Raw genomic sequence first — 23,439 nt, 5'->3', positions numbered from 1 at the left:
ATGCTGAACTTGTTTTAGTTTAATATAATGCTGATAAGATTTCAGATTACTTTGGTGCAAAAATAGAGGAGGAGGAAATAAGGTTGACTTCTGAGACCAAAAAAAAAAAAGAGATTAAAATGTTTCAGATCGCTTTTCTTCAGGTGCTTACTAAGTTGCACACCTCTGTTTAAGCAAGTATTTTAACATTTTTTTGCGTATGAGTGTCTATATACTGCAGGTTGATTTTAAAATTTGGTCAACAAATGTACAAAGCACAAAAGGGGATAAGAGAATGGGCTTCCTGAGGAATGTACAGTAGTAGATCATTTTTAGCTTATTCTTTTTTTTATGCACATACTACTTGAAATTCAAGAGTGCAGTAATCCTAGGAGAAGTACTAATGTGTTTTTGTATTATTAAGCCTGTAGCTGAAGCACCCTTCAAGTTTGACATGGAGTTGGATGACTTGCCGAAGGAAAAGCTGAAAGAACTGATTTTTGAGGAAACTGCTAGATTCCAGCCAGGATATCGATCTTAGATTGCGCGTAGGTAAAGTCACAAGAATAAGAAACCGTATAGATGGGGAAGAATTTTGCAGCTTTGTGGTTGCCAGTAGTGTAACCTACCATTTTTCTTATAAAAAGGTTGTGCTTATCATTTGACCTGTCCTGTTCTGTTATTGAGGAAATGGGTTTAATTTTCTCTGCAATAGTAAAGTGCCTATAGGGAATACAGGCAATTCTGAGATATTTGCCTAGATTTTAGATTACATTTAAGGAATGACCGCTACATTAAATACTGTCTCTCAGAATAAAAGCTATGAAGCACTTTGAAATGCCAGTATTATTCAAAAGACTATATAAGGGGACAAAGATAAAATATTATAGAATCTCTTGTTGCATGGCTTCAAATGCTTGTTTTAAAAATACTTAAGTGTAATGTACAGAGGGGAATTTACTAAGAAAACAAAACAAACAACAACAACAACAACAACAAAAAACAGTATAACCAAAAGCTTCAGTTTTAGATACTTTTGAAAAATCCCTTTAAAACATATTGGCTGGTTTCCAGTGTCTCTGACAATTGTATTTTAAATCAATTAAATATCTATAAAGAATATTACTAAAGAATAAGGAAAGAATATTTAAGCACATCTTTATATCTTACATTAATCAATGGAATATATATGACAGATAAACTTAACTGCTCTTCATATACTGCCAGCCTTGCAAGTCAGTAATTTTGTACAAAGTTTGTCAAAATTGATGTGATGATTTCTGTGATACTTGTGAACTTCCACGATACCAATATATTAAAGCATCTCTGAAGACGGCCTCGTGTAGGTTGCCTTGGTTATGGTCTTAAAAATAGTTGCTGTGCTGTTCCCAGCCCCCAGCAGCGTTCTGCAAGCACCGTCTCCTGCCGGCAGCCTCAGCAGAAAGGCTGAATTTTGAGCCTGTGAACATACCCCTGCAGGGAGGTCTGTGGCAGGGGCAGGCAGCTCTTATCACAGCTTTGTTGCTTTGCTTGAGTTGATATTTTTTTCTGCACTGAAAATGGGATTTGAATTTTTGGATTGCTTTTAGCCCTATTCCTTTTATTTAGTGTTGGCATGTGGGCTGAAAGTTGAGGAAACTTTTGGAAATAAAATTTTTGCTTAAATGGGGTAGTATTTGGTGTCACTTGTGTTAGCATTGAAATGTATAGATGCTTACAGTTGAAGTCACTTTGAATATTAAAAATACTGTATTTTGTTTGTTAAACTTGGTAACACTTGAAACTATCTTTAATAATTATGCTTCAGGTGAATCTGAGGTTAATCCATCTGGCTGTTTTTATTCTTTGGCCTTTGCCAATAGAATTACACCAGGGGTACAGCAAGATGGATGGTGCTTATTTTCCTTCCATTCTTTCTAATATTAATTATGCTTAAGAAGCACTGGCAATACATATATGCTCCTGGAAGAAAATGATGTGACTTTTTAGAAGGAAGGTGAAGGCTATTTTTAATAGGCCATAGCATCCAGGAAGGAGAGTGAACAGTTAATGTGGTAAATCCCAGGATATGGTCTTACCTGCTGCTTTGCCCAGTCCATATTTACTAGGTTGTATTAGGAATTAAGGAGTAAAAAGATTAGGCATAAAGATATCAATGACCCAGTGCTAAGGAAATTTCTGATCTGCTAAAGATGTTACCTTTAAATGCCTCTGTGATGAGCTGATTTGGTTGATATACTGAAGGGTAGCTATTTTTATTTAGCTTAATAATGATATGCTAATAATTTGTAGTTAGCACTTACCGTGAAGGCCAGTCACCAGCAGCTGGCTTACAATGCCAAGGCTAAGGAGCTCTTTTAGTATTTTTGGTAAATGTGTTAGGGTTGCCTTCTGAAACCTATTGTAGATGTAGTATATATAAAGCATACAGATAGAAAAGAGTGTTTATTTTCGGAGACTGTTAAAATTTCCTTTACTGAAACATGTCCCTCCTCTTTTTTTATAGGACAAGGACTTAAAGGACTGGGCATGCTCAAACGTTGCTGTTCCTCTTCCCAGTTCTTTATCGTTGGTCATGTCTTGTGGCCTCTCTCAGCTTATCCACTAACTCCTTTGAGCCATTCAGGAGGGCAGTTTCTGGTAGTTTTGGCTTTTCATGCTTTCAATGAATCTTTTAAGCCTGAAGAATTGTAATTGACACTCCTATGCGTAATGCCCATTGTAGCCCTGTTGCAGTACTGTACTGTAAGTGCACCTACTGCTGGCCGTATTTTAACTGCTTGCTTTCTGGTTTGAAAGATGCAGTGGTTCCTTTCACTCCTGGATCAGTAACCAAGAAGAAAATTCATTAACCTGTAAGAAGTTTACACCATGAACTATGCTTTTTTTCGTTTGTTTTCTGACTTTACTGAAGTCGCTGGCATTTTTTTATTTTATTATTATTACTTTTTTTTTTTTTTTTTTTTTTTTTTTTTTTTTTTTTAGAAAAGCTACTATTCAGGGCACTTTAAGTCAGTGACATCCCAGATTTTTTTGCACTTCCTTTTTAAATAGAAATGGTAAGCATCCAGTGGAATTTATACCATTATGCTATGGATTACAGCATAAGTTGTGTTCATGTTAATCTTGCTTATGCACTTGTTTGGGTGTCCTGTGCTGTATGAACAGGTATTCTGTACAGTGAAATAGCCACATAGGAACCCAACTTAATTGAATTCATTTAAGGAACATTATTTCATGTATACACAAAATTTGTACCTTTTCTCCCTGCCTTTTCTAAAAGACCATTTAAAGTCTAACCATGTTGGAGGTGTAGTACTTCCAAAATTCATACCATGTAGTAGTGTTTATAAGACTTGTGCAAAGAGAATGAATGGCAGCTTGCCAGCTTATATTTATTCACTGTGTGGTGGAAGATTAACAAAGACATAATGGCATGATGACCTAATGGTGAATGCTTTCCTCTGTGGAAGGCATCCATATGTGGTGGTAAGCGAGAAACCAAAATATGATGTTAATAAACTCAGTCTACATACTGCATACCAATGAAATGTTTCAAATGAGGATGATTATTTTTTACATTTGAATCTAATCACTGACATTCAGAGTACTTGCAGAGAGGAACACTGCATCTTTAAATGAGAAAGTTTGAATTATTTTTGCTCCTACAGCATGTCAGCATCTCAAGTTCATTTCTTGCAACCTACACTATGGTGATTTGTAATCCAGCCTCCATGAGCTCGTGACATGAAGTACTGTTCTGTTGTCAAGTACTATCAAACTTTTCTGATAATGCTGAGTTAGGACAACCAAACAAAGCTAGCACTAAATAACGTTTAAAATTGTATACCTTTTAATGATCTTTTCAAGTATTTGTTACTGAAATTGTATAATGTGGAGTTTACTAGGTGTTATGTTCCAGTGCAGTGCCTCCTTTTCTTTCCCCACTGCTCTCTGTGGTGAAAAATTTGCCTTGTTTAAAATAATTACTGTGCCCTCGCATGACTGTTAAAGCTTTCTGTGCAAAGATGATTGTCTAAGTGCCACATGCCTATGATTGAGAAAAAAAAAATCTATTGTTACCTCTGAGTTGTGTTCAACTGAAATGCTATTCAACAGATAACTTAGGAAAATAGTTCTATTTTTAGCTTTTCATATCTCTGCTGTCTCTTTCTCATTTTATTTTGGCAGCAGTGAAGAATGGATTGTATAAAGACTGCTTGCTAATATGAACAAAATGCACTTGTAATTCCTGGAAATAAATTTAAATCTTATATCTTCACAGTAACATTAAGAATTAGTTTTTGGTTTCCTCTTGGGTAATGTGTTTGAATGGAAATCAGGTTCAATTGCTACTGTAGTATACAAGGATGCTTGCTGGTTAATAACTCCAGGCTTCCTCATACCACTTAGTCTGCTTTTCCAAGAAATCTAGAAAGCCATTAACTTAGACTTCAATAGATAAGGGTGCTTACAAGACTCCATTTCAAAGCTTTCCTTTTCTTAGAGTTTAAGTGTTAGTCTGCCAAAATTAATTTTTAATACGCAAGGGTTCACCTTTAAAGGGCATTTTCTATTAGGAAGTTCCTGTGGTATATAAATCTTTGTTGTGTAGGACATATTAGGAACATTGGCAGGACGCTGCACAATGATCAGTGAATTGTGGTATGGAACCTATGCTAAAATCATTTCTATAGAAATATGCACTTGACTGTTGATACTAGTGTAGAAATTTCTCTTGACGTTTCTGCACATCCTTACCAAAATGTTTTTTCTCAGTTTTGAAAAGTTGAACTATTTCTAGAGTCTCTGCTGCTTGTATGATCATCGTGACTACGGGAATAAATCTGGCATGGTTGGAAAGATGACTGTTACTGAAAAATCAGCGTGTGACACTTCAGTTTTCATTTATTAAGGAAGAACTTCGGCAGCTTAATTCATCCTTCACTTTCCCCATTCATTTTTAATATTTGCTTTAATTGTGCATTCTGGGGGAGGTGTAGACTTACCCTTAAATTCTGTCCCTTGCAGTGAGGAGCCAAGGGTTTGCTTTACCTAACATCTGGTGCTTTGGGGTTTCTTCCTTAACCGTTACTACTGAATCCAATTGGCATCCATCAGCATCAGTAACTGCCTTCATCAGCTTTTACTGAACTCAGTAGCACTGTTGAGTTCAATTTGTTGTGGCATTAAATGCAGAAGCATGATCTTCTTTGTCAGATTTGGAAAACAATTTAAAAGAAGGTGCCTATAATAACACTGTGTTATGTCAATTATTTCATAATTTTACCTTTTTTCTTTAGTCTATACTTGCAGAGCAGAGAGCTGAAACTCAGAAGAAGTGACATGCATATTTCGTGGTAGAGATGTTTTGGGAGTAAGGAATGTAAACAGTTGGCTGTCAAAAAACATTCCAACATTGTATTTAAAAAAATATGCAAGCGTATAAAATTCTCATGGATGCTTTGGCAAATGATCCTATTCTGCTCTTGCCTGTCACCATAATCTTCCTCCTCAGTGTTACACGTAAGATCTGAAGTGTGCAGCGTGCGGCACGGGCCGAGTGGTGTGGCACACTGTGAGCTTGCAGGAGTAGCAGCTGATCACACGACGGAGCAGTGGCCAGATAAAACCCAAGGAATTTAGCCTGGCTTTCCTTACAGAACAGAAAAAAAGAAAAACCTGTCATTGCTGCCCACTGGAATATGCTATGATATATTTATACCATGTCAAAGTTGTTTGCTGAGCAACTGTACTATAGATTTAAACTTTATTAATATATATTTGCTTATGTTAGCATAGTTTATATAGTCCTTTGTTATTGATAAATTTATTGTGTTGTTACAGCACAGCGATATGGTATAAATATAGGTGTATACATACTCACAATATATACATGAATTTGGTCCCTTGCATAGTACTTTTATATTTGTACAGCAATGTCTTCAAGCAATCCCAGATTTTGCGGGAAATATTTTTGTAAATGCAGTGGTCTAAACAAAAATTCCAGACAGTCCTTTTACTAGGTTTTAAATACATTTGTGCTTACAATGGTTTAGTTGACAATTGAATTTAAGACACTAAATTAGTGAAAAGTGCACATTAGTAAAGTGAAGCTTACAAATGATTTTTGTAGCATGTGCTGTGATCAAACTAAGTGAAGCATTGGAGGAAATGTAAAAGTTGGACTACCTTGTAAATCTAGAACAAATTTGGAAAGGTTGCAGCTGGTTTACTTACTATTGTTGCCTTTTCTTGTGTTGTATCAGTGTAGAGCACTCTTAAAATACTCAAACTGCTTTGTCTTTGCTTTGTACTGTTGGTGCCTTCTTAGTCATGTACCCCAGAAGTCTTGCATAGCTAATTTAGTTAATGGTAAGTTTAAAATAAGAAAGCAAAGGAAGATTTTATATTAAAAAAAGACAAAATCAAAAAAAAACCTGTATGTTCTTATTCATTGTAACAATTAAACGTTTATATCGTGACAGATTTGTGATTTGGTTAATCTGTATAGAACAATTGTAAGTAGCAAAGGTTTATATTTCGTCTTGTTCTTTTAATGTTGTAAACATATGTGATTTTCTTTTTTAAATCAGGTAACTTAATGTTCTGTTTTGTTTTTGGCATCTGAATCTTGTAAAAACAAATGCAAAGAAAATCATTAAATTGTGTCCCTGTATTACCAAATCAGCATAGTACTGTGCATGTATAGAACGACTGGAACTTTGCTCTAAAGTAACTACTGTTCTTAAAAAAAAAAAAAAAAAAAAAAAAAAAACATAAATACTGATGTGAATTAGATTAATTTTTAAACTGCCTATCACTTGAATCTTGCAGTAGTGAGTAGGCTATATTAATATTCTTAAATACACCAGTATGTTTATTCTAGTTTTTGAGATGCCAGCTGGAAATCAGAATGGGGGAACCAAAAAAAAAAAAAAAAAGTAGTTTCTTTATAGACAGGCAAAAATATTGTATCTTCCTGGCAAGAAAGTTAGGAAGTCATCAGCATTTTGAACTGTTGAGCACAGTAATGCAAATGGTTTTTAGCATATCTGATGATCCCCACTCTCTTGACATTCTTTATATTCTTTATATTGACGTTTGTAGAGCTGTAGCCCAGGTCCCAGAAAATCTTAAATACTTGAGCAATCCTCTAAGACCAAATATTTGTGTTTTCCACAACAAAAGATTCACCTTGGGCCAAGATTTGAAGCATTTCTGGCAGCAATGCAAGTAAGCTTACAATGCTCTATGCTTTTTCTTTTTGTTTTTTATTCTTTTGAATGATTGGTTAACCTAAAGTCAGACTGTGCCGAAGAACTGAGCTTTAAAAAGGGTACCTTTTTAAGGGCAGTTTCTCTAATGAATGTGAAAACATAGGGAATATGATCTGAAACTAAGGAAAGTTTTTGGCAGGAACTGGCAGATGTGTAACAGCTCTTTGAAAAGTTACAGTTCTTCATTCCCTGTTCTCTGTGGCTTCCACACCAGAGTATGTTTCTCCTGCCTTTAGAAAATTGCAGGATTTAGTTTTGCCATAGATGAGTGTTTCCCTGCTCTTCCTTTGTCACCGCTGGTCTCTGCCTCCCGTTTTCTTTGTTCCTGTCAGCAGGACCTGGCACTGCAGGTACTGGTTCCTCTGAGGTGTTGCTGAACTACAGCTCCTTTCCACGGAGGATTTGACAAGCTCATGATCGACGTGACGCTCCTGTAATGCTCTTAAGTGGGTTTAGGTGAGATACCATGCAGAATTCCAGCGTGGACCAGAATGGGGCACTGGTCCTTCCTATCCGTAAGCTTTAAGTGTAATGGGCAATCCTAGACTCCTGGAGGCAAACTCTGGAGATGGGCACCTGAGACTGGGTTTGGGCTTATGGTTTGTCAGGGCTGCGTCTGAGTTCGAGCCCCCTGGATGCTCCGAACACAGAGCTGGGGAAAGGGATGCACTCTGATGTGCGTTCCCACTTGGAAAGCCTGTGAGGACCTGTTTGAATGCAGCACATTTATTTATCTGAGTAGATTTGATGGAATCGAGCTTTGTAGAGCTCCGATTGCTGCACTCGCCGCCAACCACTGCCTGTTCTGTGTGCTTCACGTTCAGCTGTTGTTTTTACTGAATTGTGTATACATACCACTGGACCAGCAAGTTGTAAGAAAAACATTTGAAGAGAGTAGAAGACTGACAAGCTTGACCACATCGGTGCGTGCCAGGTTTGTGGATGGTTACCTGGCTCTGATGGGCTGTTTGACCACAGGCAAAATCCTTCAGTTAAAGTTCTAGGTCTTTCACTAAATCTTTCTCCTGGGGAATGCATGAGATTTCTGACAATAAGTGATAAAGTAAATATTACTGATCCTGATGAATAGGGGTCCATCCCCTAAAGAGATGAGCAGGAGAACTGGGAGCCGTGCTCAGACTCTTCTTGTTGGAAGCACAGCATGCTGTCTGGTAACTGTACCTTGGTTTCTGGGAAAGCAATATAAAAACAGAGACCAGGAACAGAAAGCAAGGATGAATTTAGCTAAAATGACCCATGAAACTGAAGTTTTTTGACTTGTATGAGAAAGCAAGGTGAAATGTAACCATGGAAAGTAGGGGATTTTTCCTCTGCTTTGCTGTGGTGAAGGTACATTTTGTCTAACCTTTGGTTAGTGCACATCACCTGGGGGTACAAGTGCAGCTGGAACCAGAGGACCTGAGCTTGGCAGGTGCCACCACCCTTCTGCCACTGCAGTTCTCAACAGCCTTTGGATCAATTAGATCCACCAGCTCATCAGTTCCCCTGGCTTTCTTCATTGCTGCTTCAAATGTTTCTGACTCTTTCAATACCCTGCGAACAATAGAAACTTCCTCCTGCTTCCCTAGAATTGCCATTCATCATCTTAGCAATACATTTAAAAACAACAACAAAAAAATCCTTCTTAAGCTCCTTTTCTTTCCATTTAATTAATTGGTGTGGCAGACAGATGCTTGTGATCCTTCTAGTTCTTCATTTCACCCAGTATAGAAGTAGCTCAAGTGAAGAAGTAGCATGAAGATGTAAAACAGGACTTGGAAAATATTTTCAATTTCTGATTTCCTGGAAAAGAGCAAGGAACACCTTGGTAGTGTGTTGGAGTTGCAGCATTTTTTCCGTCTATAGATACAGAGTTAAAAACATACTTTAAGATGAATCTTTCTGATGTAAGGATGTGTCTGTGCATCTCTTTCCACTGTATCAATTTGTGTGCTAACGTATTACTTCTCCAGGTGTTCACCACTTTAATGGTATTTTCCTCCTGAGTTGTTTGACTGCTCTGGTTTTGCTTCTCATTTTCTCTTTCTCTCATGGCTATAGCTTTCTGCCTGCTCACAGCTCACCATTTTTTTAGATTTTTTTTTTCCTTTTTTATTTTTTCTTTTAAAATTGAGCCAAGGACCCAGCTGTGCTTCGCGGAGCTGGGCTCTGAGTCAGGCTCTGCTGGACCCTGGGCTGCTGCTTGTGCCCTTGGGAGCACTTGGTCCTTCCCATGGCCGGGAATGTGACTGCAGGAACTAAGGCAGGGCCGGAGCGGGGTCTGCCAGCTTCACCCTGCAGCTTGATGCTGCGCTTGGCTACAAAACCCAGAAATAACAGTGCAAAACTCTAGTCCGTGCAGGACTTCAGAAAACTCTCCAGAATTCAGGCTTCTCTAGCAATGTCCTCACTCCCACCATCCAATTGAATGAAATGCCAAATAGATTATTTTAAAAAACTTGGTCTTACTAAGATTTGAGATGCACATTTTGTTTTGTTGCTTATAGCTGAGACTAAATGGCTTATTTGGAAGGTGTTTTTCTGCCTTAAAACAGTAAATGCAAAAATGCTGAGTTTTCAGAATTCCAGCTTGACATCGCTGAAATGGTTGTTTCTCAAGCGAACAATTCAGGGTAAGGCTTCTGAACCAAACCTTTCCACTCACCTGCTTCTCTACCTTTATTTCCGGAGCTAGCAGTTTATGGGACAGGAAATTTTGACTTAAAAGCCTAACTCCTTTTCTGTATTCTTGGAGATATTAAAATTCAGAAATTATTCTTATTTGTAAGTGAAACATGACTTCAAACTTCAGATTTTTTTTAGATGTTTCATTTTTTAAAAAAAAAAGTTTTTGTACATATGTATTCAATTTGCAGGCTTTCTAAATAATTCTGAGAAATGACTGTGATGGGAACACGCAACCTTCTTCAGCCTGAATTACTCAAAAATCCTTCAGTGGGTTTTGCTGACGTTGCTGTAGCTCCGTGTTGTAAGAGTTTGCTCTCGCACGCAGCATCTGCAGAGCAGTCTGGCCAGAAGAGGGGATTAGGAAAAACTAGTCGTTACAGAAGCATCCTTTTGTAGATAAACTTCAGTTTTTAAGTTCTGCTTTGAGAGTAGAGTTTTGTATTTTAGGAGAATGTATTAAGCTGTTTTTACAGCCAACTTGATGATTTTTCTCTAAGGATAATATGCCATTACTGCAGCATGGCAAAGGTCTGCATAATTCACGTCTGCTCAACTTAATTGCTGGTTTTCTGCTTGTGACAATAAATGGCTTTGTACCAAAAGCAATGTATCCTGCGCATAGTTAGTAGTGGAAATAATTATTACTGTGCAGCTCTTATTTTTGTTGTCTTTCGATCGGTTGTCACTAGTGCAGATTGTGAGCACTGACACAGGCTCCAGGCTGTTGAAGCTGTCGAGGATAAAAAAGGTCCCAAATAATAGTTGTTTACTTTGAGGAAGCTGCTGTGCTTGGGGAGCTGGGATGGGCTGCACCTGACGCTGCATTAAGCTCATTTTCCTGCGGGTCTGTCATCCCAGCACACCCAGATCTAGAGGTTCTCTGGACTCGCTCCTCTGTGCTTTTCCTATTGAGAAAGACCCAGGCTCAACACCAGCGTCGTTAGAGCCAAGGATTATGAGGGAGCAGAAGGGCTATTTTCCCTGCTTGGTTTTGGGGATTCTGCTAAGCTGCGCTCTGCCTTATTAGATCCCGGCGCTCTAAAGACGTGTGGACGGCCCAGCGGAGCTCCCGCCGGGAACGCGCTCTGCTCCGGACCGGCCGGCCCCCCGGGGCAGCTCTGCACTGCGGCTCCATAAGCAAATCCGCCCTGGAAAACCTCCCTTCCCAAGAGGGCATCTTGGTTTCTTCTTTCCCGGTGCTCAAAAGGACGCGGGTTAAGATAGTTATCACGCCACCACTTGCATTTGCCTAGTGTGTAGCGTTCGCCACAGTAAAGAGTCACTGTGCAAAAACGTTATTGCTCTAAAAATAACAAGAGTGAAGAATTTGCTCCTCTCAGCATGTATTCCTTATTGCTTTCAAAAAAAAAGCTGTGGAAAAATAACTTAAAACTAATAGCTTTTCTGCATTCTTCATGCACGCTTTTCTCTGCTGCCTCCTAGTCGTCCTAGATGTGACTTATTTTACTGCTAATTGTGTTTTGAAGACTGTAGTACTACAGGTGTCTTATGGTAACTTGTAAATAAAGCTGCTGTGAACACCCGGTCAGCATTGGTGGTGCTGCTCTGTCCCTGCGTGGCGTTGCCGTCGCTGCAAACCCTGCTGCGCTTTCCGGGAGGACCTCGGATCTGCTCTTCACAAGAAACCCTTCCGAGTAGCCCGCGCAGCAGTCTGGCTCTGGTAACGAATTCCAGGCAGCTCTGTGACAGCAATTATTTCTAAGCAGTAGCTTTGTAACATAATTTTCTAGATGACAGCAAATCAACACTTATGTCAGGCTGATTGTCAGTAGAGCAATAATATAATTTCATGTAAATATCTGCAGCATTCTGTGCAGCAAGTAGGGAATGTATTTAACATTCATTTATGGTTGGAAGCTGATTAGGAAACTGTTGTTGTGGTGGCGTTTTGTCCTTGGAGCCTGTCAGTTCTGGCAAGGGACTGTCTGCTTCTCATCCAACCGAGAGCCGTGGAAGAGGTTTGACCTGTGTAAGAACACAGAGTGCCATAATTTAGTAAAGTGGAGGGGGGAAAATAAAGAAAAGGCAGATAGCTGCTTTCTTGCCTTGTTTTTTTTCATGGTTGGCATGCAGTCGGGAACAGAGCAACAAATATTACGTGTTTGGCTCCAGAGATGTGTAGGCAGGAGCAAAGGTATGGCAGGAGCTGTCGGGGATGGCAGAGATGCATTTGGGAACAGCTCCACCTCTCTCCTGGCACAGTCCTGGGCAGAGCTAGTTCGCAGTGGGGTGTTCAGCTCTGCAGGACAATTTGCCCGGCTGTTCGTGTGTGTTGTGGAGGGAGTAGCCTCGCTTGGAATAGCAGCGTTTAGTATTTAAGGGCTCTCAAGCTGATTCTCTGAGGGAATAATGATTTAGTCAGTCCTAGGGCATCCCTTAATAAAGTGGCTGGGTGTTTTGCAGCGTTGCAGGGATGAGCGAGCTGACCTGCACAGCTCCCTGCGTCTGCAGCGCGCTGGCTTTGTGTCTGCTGGTGAAAACCCGTCCTCACGCAGCCTGGGGAAACGGCCTCTGTGGGAGACGGCGCCGGGGAGGACGGAGGGGAGGCCGCTCGGCCGCGCTCCCCCCAGAGCTCCGCGTCCCCGGGCGATGCTGCGGGTCGCGCTCGGCCGCGTCCTCCCCGTGGCTGTTCCGCCGGTGCCGACCCGTGTTGGCTCTTGGCCAGGCCGTGTCCTCACCCGGGGGGATGTTTCCTCCCGCCGCGCTCTGGGTTCCCCTGGGAGCAGGTTTCATTTTCATCGCTTCTGATCATTTTTTTAAGAGCCGGTTATTGCGGAGCTGAGCAGTTATGCAAGGGAAACGACCCCCTTGTGAGCTAGTGACGATGGCAAAAAGCCCTTGACAAGGTTTTGGTTCTGCTTGCTCTGCTTCGGACAATAGGGCTGGTGGAGGTATAAATCAGAACAGTGGGTTTTGCCTTCCTTGTGCTTATTGTGGTGACCATTGAGAAAAATTACATTTGTTCTCCTGTCAGGGCTAATTTGGAAGAAGGTGTTTGGGCTTAACAAATACTTGATTTTTTTTTTTTTTTTTAATAATTGTTCTCACCTACCCGGTGCACGGGCAGGCAGGAAGGGCTGCAGGCGGCCAGTGCCAGGCAGCAGGTACCTGGCATCGAGTCTGGAGTTGTCTCAAAGCTGCTCAGGAAGGGAAAAGCAGGTAAGAAATGGCAGAACTCTTTTAAAATTAAATGGTGAGCCAAAAATGCAAATTTGGGGCTATGTTATGCTGTCTAATAATATTAGTTACAATAAGAGTATATGTAATGTTATATAAATGAGTGAAGAATAAATAATTTGCCCTTTGCCTTCAAATATGGACAACAAATTGGAAAGAGTTGGGCCAGGCTCTTTCCTCACCCCGCTCCAGGCACAATTTGTATGTTGAAAATGGTTGGTTTAAGGCATGGGATTATTTCTGGGTAGTTTCCCTTCATGGTATTATTAAATAATAAAGAAATGCTTTCCATTCAAATCAATCCTTTAAAAGGAGGGAGGAAGAGCTGACCTCAGTGGAGTTCGTGGTTTCAAACTGGCTATGGCAGCATTTCTGCTCCTCAGCTTTCAACTATTCCTGTAATTCTTTGCCTTATTCTACCCTTCAAGCTTGTTTCCCTGCAACTGTTACATATAGTCATGGGGAGCCTGATTGTTTTTTAAGATATTTAAGTGAATTAAGAGGCAAATATTTACTCTGTGAAAATGCTTCTCTGGAAACAGTTTCTCATAAGATGTATTAAATGGTTCTGCAAAGCAGGAGCTGTGACACCACAGTTTGTATCCTTTTACCTTATGAAGGAGTAACTGAGTTTATTTACAGTAGGCATATTAAGCTAAATATTTAGCTCAAAAAATACACTCAAAAATCTACAACGTTTTTAGCATAAAATGCTGTCGTGCTCCTGATGGCTGTTGAATGGAATCTCCGACAAGGAAAATCAACAAACAAGTACTGGAAAACAAAACATGTCTCAAAAGCAACTGGAAGTAAAGATCCCGACTGAGTGAAATCCTTGTGTGGAAAAGAGACGGTCTGAAGTCACTGATTATAACCCAGGCAGTTCTTGTGGGTAGAGAGGTGGGCAGCAACACTGAAGATTGTGGCATTTCTTGTATAAATATTCCTATGTGCAAACTGCCACACGCCTCCTTGAACACAAATAGCAATTAATTAGCCAGGAGAGTCCATTTCAGCTTTAAATGTGCTTATTCATAACATACAAGTGTTGCCTTGGCATTCATGTACAATGGGAACAGAGTCATGATGACATATTTGTGCTAAAGCATTGAAATTGTGCATATTTTTTGTTGTTGTTTTTCCTTAAAGGCATGAATCACTTGAACACCTAGCAATTTTCACTCTGAAAAGAAGTGTAAGCGCATTTCAGTGAACCTGCTCTGCTCCTGCCTGCTAACTCTACTGCTATTTGGAGGAGGGGAAGTAAATCATTTGCTTTTCATTCTGAGTGCACCCTTCCTGCCCTGGAATATCTTTAGAACAAAACAGCCTTTCAAATAAACTAGTAAAAATGACAAGTTCTCTTTATGGCCTGTCAGGGATAATAAATGTATCTGTATACTCTTCGCACCTACTGATATAGGTACCTACTGATACTAATACGTAGCAAGCCAGAGGAAAACACACATGTAAGCCCAGCTTGTGCTCTGCTGCAAACGCTCCCTGCATCTTCCAGCTAGCCCAGGGGCTCCGGCCTGCCGGGCTCGGGAGTTGGCAGCAGTAACGATGCTATGGGAGGAGATGTGGGTCTCCAAGGGTAAATTTATTAGGTTGACCCAGCTACAATAAAGAAGTCAACTGGGGTTTGGGGAACTGCCACAGCTGCTGCCGAACTTGCTCACGGGCAAAGCTTCATCCTGCTTTTCCAGAACTGGATTTCACACTGATAGACGATGTATAGCCTAGAAACTGAAAGTTTTGTGTAATATTCACTATTAATTTTGCCATCAGGTCATTTTTTTTTTCAGCAAAGGGATCGTCAAAGAGCAAAAGAACAGATAAAATTGGCTAAGTATGCAGTTATACTTTTTGTTCAGCATCCCAATATTATCTTTGCCTCTCTCTCATATAGGTATACATACATACCTACATAAAGCTATGGAAGGGAAAACAACTCCAGCTCAGACCTGTGCCCTTACCAGTCCTGCTGGTTTCAGTGCAGCTATTTAGACTATGACCCCATCGTCGTGCCATCTGCTGGTGGAAAGTTGCCATAATTGTCATTTACATAAATAAAAACCTTGGTGCATGACCACTGAATCCAAATACCAAAGAAGAAAATTTGAAATAACACCCCGCTTTCTGGGGGAAAAGATATATTTAGATATTGATGCATATATATATACACACACACTTCCAGTGGTTGTCAGTGCTAACCTGGCGACAGTTTATGACACTGAAACTCTTGGGGAAAGGTTCATGTTGTTCTGTTGTGTTTTGTTTTGAAGCAGCCCGTGTGTGCTCAGTACAAAAGCAGTAGGACTGGTCAAGGCAGTAGAAACAATGAATTCAAAGGACATTTTTGTTGGGTGGGGACTGACTTGACCATTCTCCCGTTTTTGCGGTTTTTGATGTGGGTCTAAACAAATCCAACCACCTACAACCACGGCACAACAAAACACTGGGGAACGAGGAACAGACACAAGGAGAAGCCCTAGGTACTTCCTTAATATAAATATTAACGGCTATTATTATTCCAGCTACGGTTACTAAATTTTGTATGATCTCTTCCTCCTCTCACTATACCCATTCCTCCTCTTCATACATACTGACATTAAATATCAAAATAATAAATTCAAGATAAAGCAGGGAGTTTTGAAAAACAAGAATATGAGAGAGAGAAAACAATGGAGATTTGATTATAGGAAAAGATTTTTCCCCTAATACAGCTTCCTACCCAGGAGCCCTATGGAATGTAAAACAGCATTGCTTCTGCTTTTATTTTAAGGAATTGCTATTGCATCCATGGTGTGTGCCTGGTAATTCTTATGCTCAGTGGTGGATGTTGCTCTCTGGAGCGCGTATGAGAGCTATTTGAAACGTTAACCCTGCTGTGGTCAAGAAGGGGAGAGTCCCTTGGCAAGAGCAGGTCAGCCCCTTTGCTGTCCTTCCTGGGTGCCCCACTGGGCTACCAGCTCAACCGGAGATCACGCCGGACTCGGATAACCTATGGACAAACCTGTAAGTACCAGGGCAGAACAGAGCATGTGTTCGACGGACCCGCTGCAAAGTCCACAGTTCAGGGTGCGCTCTGTGCATTGCGCCTTCTGCCCGAGCAACGTAGTTAATTAATGTAAATGTTTTTTTTCTTGGGAGAAAATCTTGCGAGGAGTTCTCCATATAAAACCACGGTACAGCAGCGAGCACAGCCAGCGACGCGCGTGATGTACGGCGGGAGGAATGAGGCCTCGGCGCTCTTAACTCATCCCGTGCCGCTCCCTGCGGATGTGGATGGACGTTCAGGGATTTGGGAGCACGTCCGCAGGGGATGTAAAACGTGATTCTGCATAGAGAATATGCTGCAGCTTGGCAATAGCACTGCAAGGCCAGACTGCTTTCTCACCTGCTTTTGGATATTGTGGATGCTGAACGTGACTAATAAGGACAGACTATTATAGTCAGGCATATTTTGCTCGGGTCTGGCTACACCTTGGGAACAGGCACTTTTGTTTCCGTATCGTATGGATCAGGGCATTGGTCTTTGATACTAGGGCTCACAAAGTGCATGTGACAGCTAGTCCAGTCCTGTTACGTGGCCAGCAACCCGCTCTGTGCCTGCTTCTGGAAACACAAGTTGTTTTCTCTTTATCGCTACAGTTCTGTATTTCTGATAAGATTTTTAAAGAGAGGTGAATGTAATTTCTAATGTAACCATCAGAGGATCTGGCCAATAATGCACATGCTGATCTGCAACAGAGCAAACCTGACGGACTGGGTCAGCAGTGCCCTCCTGCTGCCAACGCCGAAAGGTGCCAGGAGCCTCTTCTGCAATCGGAAAAAAAATACGTGGTGGTTGTGCTCCAAAATATGAACTTCCATAACTGGGATATGAACAGGAGGCTTGTGGGGCTGTGCGCTCAGTGACTCCTGATACTGGTAAGCTTCTGAAAAAATAAATAGCTAAAGCAAAGAATTGTGGATAAGCTTTCTCCCAAAACACAAACATAGACCCGGAGTTAAGCTAAGAGAAGGTCGCTTTACCAGCCCTGCATGAAGCTCAGTCTTGAACAGCAGCGTTACTGCAGGCTGGAGTTAGAAAGCGTGGACGGGTCCGTGCCCGCGCGGTGCCCGGCCGGGGCTGCTCTCCCGTGGAATCGACCCCGGCTCCGCACGGGGAAGCCGCTCCGCTCGCCGCGCTGAGCTGCCTTTAGCTGCGCTCGCTACCGCCTGGTGCCAGAAACGGCCAACGCGTTTGTTTTAGAGGTTATAAAGGAAGTGTACGCATCTGTTCATCAGCATTTCTGCAAGGACGATGGCAACAAGTCAAGGATCAGACCCATGACCAGACAGTCCCTTCAGGTTCAGCCACGAGGTGGAGCCAGTGCAATATCGGGCCCAACTTGAAGAAACTCTTCCGTGCTATTCAGTGTCACTGTCTCTGCAGCATCAGCAGCTTTGGGAGGATTATTCCCTTCTCATTACTGAGATGGCACTGGCAAAAGCAAAAGACAGAAAGATTTGGAAGTTAGGATATATAATTGGTGTATAAATCATTCTGTCCCACATGAAACTTCTGCGGCTCTGATCAGGAAAATTAAAAATCAGTGATGCATCTTTCCTGAATCTGTAAACTCAGCTAGATTTGGACTCAATTGTATTCTCTGGAGGTTTATGAAAAGAAGTCGGTTGAGGAAAAGAAGGAAATATATAGGGGAGAAAAAAGAAAAAAGAACAATGACAAATAAGGCATTTGGGTTAATCCAACGGGATCAGGTGGATCAGGCAGCAAAAGCAGCTCTAGCAGCCACCACAGCGAGGTCAGTGGAGTAAAAACCCCGTGAGCAGGAGGGTTCCTGTGCGAACGCTGCCTCTGTCAGACTTTTGAGACACTTTCTAAACAAAAGGTTATTCAGGAGGAATTTGTCAGTCAGCTCTGCCTGCGATATCAGGTTATCCAGAATGGTTCTGTGTTCGGGCAGTTACAGAACATTTGTTTTCTTGCTGCTGCTTTTCTCCTCATCAGTTTCAGCCCCAAAGCTAGGCCATACTCATATTAATTGCAATAAAAGCTTTTATTTTTGTTTTTCTCCCCATAAGAACAACTCCTTGGCCAACATTGCCTTTTACTTTGTACAGTCATCCTACAGCCATCAAACTGTCCTTTGTACAGATTTTTCCTCTACACTAGGAAAAAGACCAAGCTCTTTGATAAAATATAACTTCCTTCTAGCTCTAGAGAATAACTCCATGTCCTGACCTGTTGCGCTCTGCCTTGTCAACGGCAGGCTAGTTACCCCAGGATGTCAAACCTCCTAAAATATAAAAATATATATGTATATATGTGTGAGTGTGTTTTTATAGTGTACAGCTTTACCTTCACTAAGAAAATATGTATTCTGATTAAATTCTGAAGAAATTCAGATGAACCGTTGGTCATTTGGTCATTTTAAGAGACACTTCTTGGACACAGCCTAGGTTTAGACTTGTCCAGTAGGTCTGGATCAGTTCAAGAGAAAACATTAACAAACAGAAAATATTTTTACAGTAAGTCAGGTAACTTTAGATTTGCTTTCCCTGTATAACAATGTTGTCAGTAGCAAAGTCTTCATCACGTATGAACAGGCCACTCACACCTCCACCTTCTCGGCTTAAGAAGGGCTGTGTTTGCATAACACACGATCTGCATAATGATACTGTTTATAGAAAAGGCAGGAGTTAAACATCTCCTGTAGCCCTCATTTGCTCTCTCTAACATTGTTTCTGCAAGCAGCTAATTATATTAAAACAGCTGCAGTGAGGCTGCCGGATAATGGCGACAGAATTAACCTTTCTTGGCTTTGTATAAGCTGTCATTGGCTAAAGGCATATCTAAGACTGGGTTTGTGGGATGGTTTAACATTTTCATTAAACCAGTTAGCATATTATCTCTTCCCAGAAGTTCATTTTGTCTATATTTACTTAATCATCAGTGATTTTCAAATCTAAACCCTACTTAAGCTATTAGACATACTTTGGTATATGTATCTAGTAAATTAGTAAAGATGGTGCTATCACTTAGGTGAGAGATGCCAAGCAGATTTTTTTTTTTAATATGAAATGATATTTTGTAATTCAGAGAAGGTAACAGACTCTTCAAGATTTCCTCTCTAGGCTTTGCAAATCTGGTTGCTTAGAAAGGAAAGTGGGAATAGGAAAATAATCATGTTCTTGAAGTGGGAAAAGCAATACTGAAATTCCACTGGAGATTATAAGGAAGAATCAGCTGTCCGATCATACTTGTCTTAAAGAAAAACTCCTTTTACAACAATCAGTGTAAATCAGTCTGCTCCTTAACCCATTGCTGCCACGTCACCAGAAACGGGGGCGTTGTGTTCCTGGGAGAACTAAATAACCGGGAAGAGAAGGGCAAACGCCTTGTTCTCACTGCCAAACTCACACTTATGGCAAACATTCAGGAAAGAAGTTACTTTTTGCTAAAAAAAAAAAAAAAGACTTAAGAAAAAAAAATCAAGTCTCCAAACTTTTGGGACTTCTTAATATATCCTAAGAAAGCAAAGGAGGGGAAAATCCTGATACTGGGCTTTTTCCAGGTTAGTTGCCTTCAATGCTCCTTTCTGCCTTTACTGTTCTGTTTTTAGTTTAAACCTTGTTTTAGATTTTTTGTGTTTCAGGATACAATTCACCTCCCAGTTCTATTTCTTTAGCGCTAAACCACGAGGACACGTAAGGGTTGTGTGCCCTCTCTCCAACTAACACAACCGAGCAAATTCCAGAACTACAGACTACATCCTTCTTTGCTGATTAGAATCCGAAGAAAAAAATAAAACCCCCTGCTACTATAAAACTACATTTTAACAGAAGTTTCATGATGCAGAGCCCACAACTAAATATAGGCAAGAGTTTTGGGGCTGTTACAATCAGTATTTATAATTAAAATGCCGCACACTTTATTGATGATGATATGGCTGTGGACAGTTGGGACACCTCCCATGGGTTGGTAGTGACAGCTGGACACCTGCTTTGCAGACCAGAGTGTCTGCAAGAGGGAGGCTCTACCCTGAGGAGCTTATAAACCAAACAGTGTGGACATTCAGACTCGAGCATGTCGTCTCTTCCCCCCCACACACACTTCTTGTTTTGTTTCAGCACCTCAGGGAACTACAAACCCTACTTGCAAGTACATAATGCTGTATCAGAGGTTCATTTGTAAAAGCAACCTTAACCTGCTACTGAAAACACTGAATGCATCCTTAGACATGTCTTTATCTCAAAAAAAAAAAAAAAGGAGAAAAAGATGGTATTCTAACAGTGCAGCTTGTGTATTTGTTACTAGGGAAACAAATAGCAAAGAGACAGAAACCCTTAGTGTCCTTGTCATTTGGATCTTTCAGTGGAGAAGAGAGCTTGTGTTGAAATAATGGAAACATTGTTCTGCCTTCAGGATCCTTTGCTGTCCCCGCCGAGTGACTGACACTTTCTTCTCCTCCTTGTCCATCATGTCATCACTCAAAAGGAGAGCCACTTCTATATTCAGGGTTGGGCTGCTGCTATTTTTTATTACTCATGTGATTCTCGTTTCTGTGTAATATGCTCAGTTCCTAGCACCTAAATGAAGATCACGGAGTGCCTTGAGGTAAACAGGGGAGGGAAAACAGATACTTGCATTCACATCTGCAGGAAATCACATTAAACAGCGCTAGTGATTCAGTATCTGCACGCCCAGCTTTGAATCACTATTGGACTGGAGCGTCAGCCAGACTTGGGAGTGGGAGAGGTGCTTGTCTCATTGCTAAATCTGGACCCTTTGAAGTGATGGTCACTGGTGGGGACTGCTCACACGTGACATCGTTGCCTTTGAAGTTCAGGGCCTGCATATTGTGCTGGGAGCTTTGCCACCCATTTCAGCAAACCGACAAGGTGTCAGTCATGGCTTATGTAGACTGACTATTCCCCTTCCAGTCCTTTTAAGTAGGTGTGGGAATGAGGGAGACCTCCCTGTCCCAGTAAAAGCCATTAATGGCAATAATCCTTTTTCGGTGGCAGAGTATCTCCAAGCTACGGGTGGCAGAAGCAGTCAGACTGCGCTCCCAGCACCTTGCAGCCCGTGCACGGGCTCCAAGGCCCGAGCGTCGGAGGGGACTGCGTCCGCGGCCAGCCTGCTCGCTCTGGGTGACCTGCCCCTAATTCCTCCATGTGCCTCTTTCCCAAGCCACAAGAAGAGGGCAAAAGTGGGACCTATGGCGAACATACCGCAGCGCCAAACCTGTAAAATACATTGTAAGCGCTCAGTGTTGTTAAAAGGCTCGCACAGAGGCTTCTGAACCAACCGTGCAGGGGTAGCCGCTAAACAACCGGACCAGAACCCCTTTGGCAGCTGGCTGAAGGGAAGGGGTAGATCAGCCACAGCAGATCACAGCAGCCGCCCAGCTGGCCAGGGCTCCTTCCCTGGAGAAACAAGAAATCTGCCTCGTTAACAGACCTTAGTAATAGGCCTTTCAAAACGAAGCATAAGAAATAGCGTGTCCAGAATCTGCAAAAGCTGTTTGTGGGATAATATTTTACTAGATGAGACTTATTTAAAATGAAACAGGGGATTTATGTACTCTCTGGGTCAGATACAATGCAACTTCTTTCCTAAATTATGCCGCATCCCTGCCTCTTTCTCCACTCCATTTCACATACATTTTCCATATCACACCTCATGCAACTCACCCAAGGCAACTAGCTTAGGAAGCTTAGTTGGGTGCACCCTGAGTGTAGCTAAGTAAGACAGCTAAATAAACTTTGTCCTCTCTGCAACACTAGTTACCAATAACACAGGGACACAGGGAAATGATGGGAAAGTTCACTAGGATAAAAACCCTACTGGAAACGCTCTAACAGATGGCAGTTTCCCTGTGCAAATGTGACTTTAAAATTATCATTTATTTATTTTACTATTACTATTGCTCAATAATGGCCATTAATTCAGCATTAAATGGAAGCTTATAACAAAAAGAACACACAGCTGCATGAATTACACATATATGAAAAATCAGATATGCAGAATAAAATCTAGCACATGATTTATAAATTACAGCCACTAGATGAAATGTAATGGATTCTGTTTCTCTAATAAGATTGATTCTACAAAGAACCAAAGCCCCTTGGGTCAAAAAAAAATTAATAAGGGGAATGGAAGAGATATGTCAGTACTGACAAGAAGAGAGAGGTGAAGAAATCTATTTATTGATGCTGTATTATGTAGCATGACAAAAACGCCCTTCTCCAAGGTAGAAATGAGCCCCTCCTCAGTCTGCTGCTCCTGATTCTACTCTTTGCCTGTGGAAAAACAGGAGCAAGCTTTTATTTTTCAAAGGAAAATGAGCCCAGTGCTTACAGTCCATGCATGCTTCAGAATATGCAGAATATTCAGAATAACGAGTCTACATTAATGTTCTGGGGCCCTAAGTCTTCCATACTGCGTTTTTATACCTTTACACCATTTTTTTTCTTCATAAGTAAGAGACTTTACCCCAAACTCCCTTTCCAGATGCAAAAGTGCTCTCAGTGACCTACTTTTACTTATCTCCAACCTCCAACGGGCCATTATTTCTTAATGATTTTTTTTTCTGCAGTGGTGAACTTTATCAGATCTTTTTCTCCCCCATACTCTCAGCGGAGAAATAAGACAAACGTGTTTTGGCATCCAACAAAAGCCCGTGCCACCTCCCACCGCTTATTACCCCGCTTTCAACCCCAAACCCCTGCGGGAACACGCGGGGCTGCAGGCGGGACGCGCGGCCCCGAGGCGGAGCGGCCCCCGCGTCGCGCTTCGTGTCCCCCCTCGGGGCCAGGCCTCGCGCGCGGCCGCCCCCGCCGCCTCAGCGCGGCCGCCGCTTCCCGCCTCGCCGCCCTGCGGGCACCGAGAGCGGGGCGGGGGAACCGCGCAACGGTCCGCGGAGAAACGTTGGGGTGCGGCGCACAACAAAGGCCCCGCGCGCGCTCCGCGGCCCTCACAAAGGCGGGTTGCGCCGAGGCGGGAGGCCGCGGGGCGCTGCGCGCGCTCGGCAACGGCCGCCGCCGCTTCCCCCGCCCCGGCGGGGCGGTCCCGGGGCGACGGGGCGGGCGCGGGGCGCGCGCGCGGGCCGGGATTGGCTACGCCCGCCGCTCGGAGCAGGTTTAACGGGCGCCGCAGCCAGCGAGCCCCAGGAAAACAAAACAAAGGCGGCGGCAGCGGCCGCGGCACCATGTCCCGGCCGCCCCGCGGCCCCCAGGGCAGCGCCTCCCGGCCCCGCGTATGACCGCGCTGCCG

General features: G+C 42.1%; 1 protein-coding gene across 1 annotated transcript in view; it reads left to right on the top strand.

The window, feature by feature from the left end:
* The window catches only part of MAPK1 (mitogen-activated protein kinase 1), a 34,015-nt gene extending 27,349 nt beyond the window's left edge, over positions 1–6,666 (top strand). The window contains exons 8-9 of the mRNA XM_088532328.1: positions 404–531; positions 2,486–6,666. Of these exons, the coding sequence (XP_088388454.1) occupies positions 404–520 (117 nt within the window). The 3' untranslated portion in view covers positions 521–531; positions 2,486–6,666. The remainder of the gene's footprint in view (positions 1–403; positions 532–2,485) is intronic.
* The last annotated feature ends 16,773 nt before the right edge of the window (positions 6,667–23,439 follow it).

The sequence above is a fragment of the Tinamus guttatus genome, unplaced genomic scaffold, assembly GCF_059628265.1.
Source record: "Tinamus guttatus ecotype Peru unplaced genomic scaffold, ASM5962826v1 Tinamus_guttatus_pri_ptg000459l, whole genome shotgun sequence".
Lineage (NCBI taxonomy): Eukaryota > Metazoa > Chordata > Aves > Tinamiformes > Tinamidae > Tinamus > Tinamus guttatus.
This window is presented reverse-complemented; position numbering and strand designations above follow the sequence as displayed.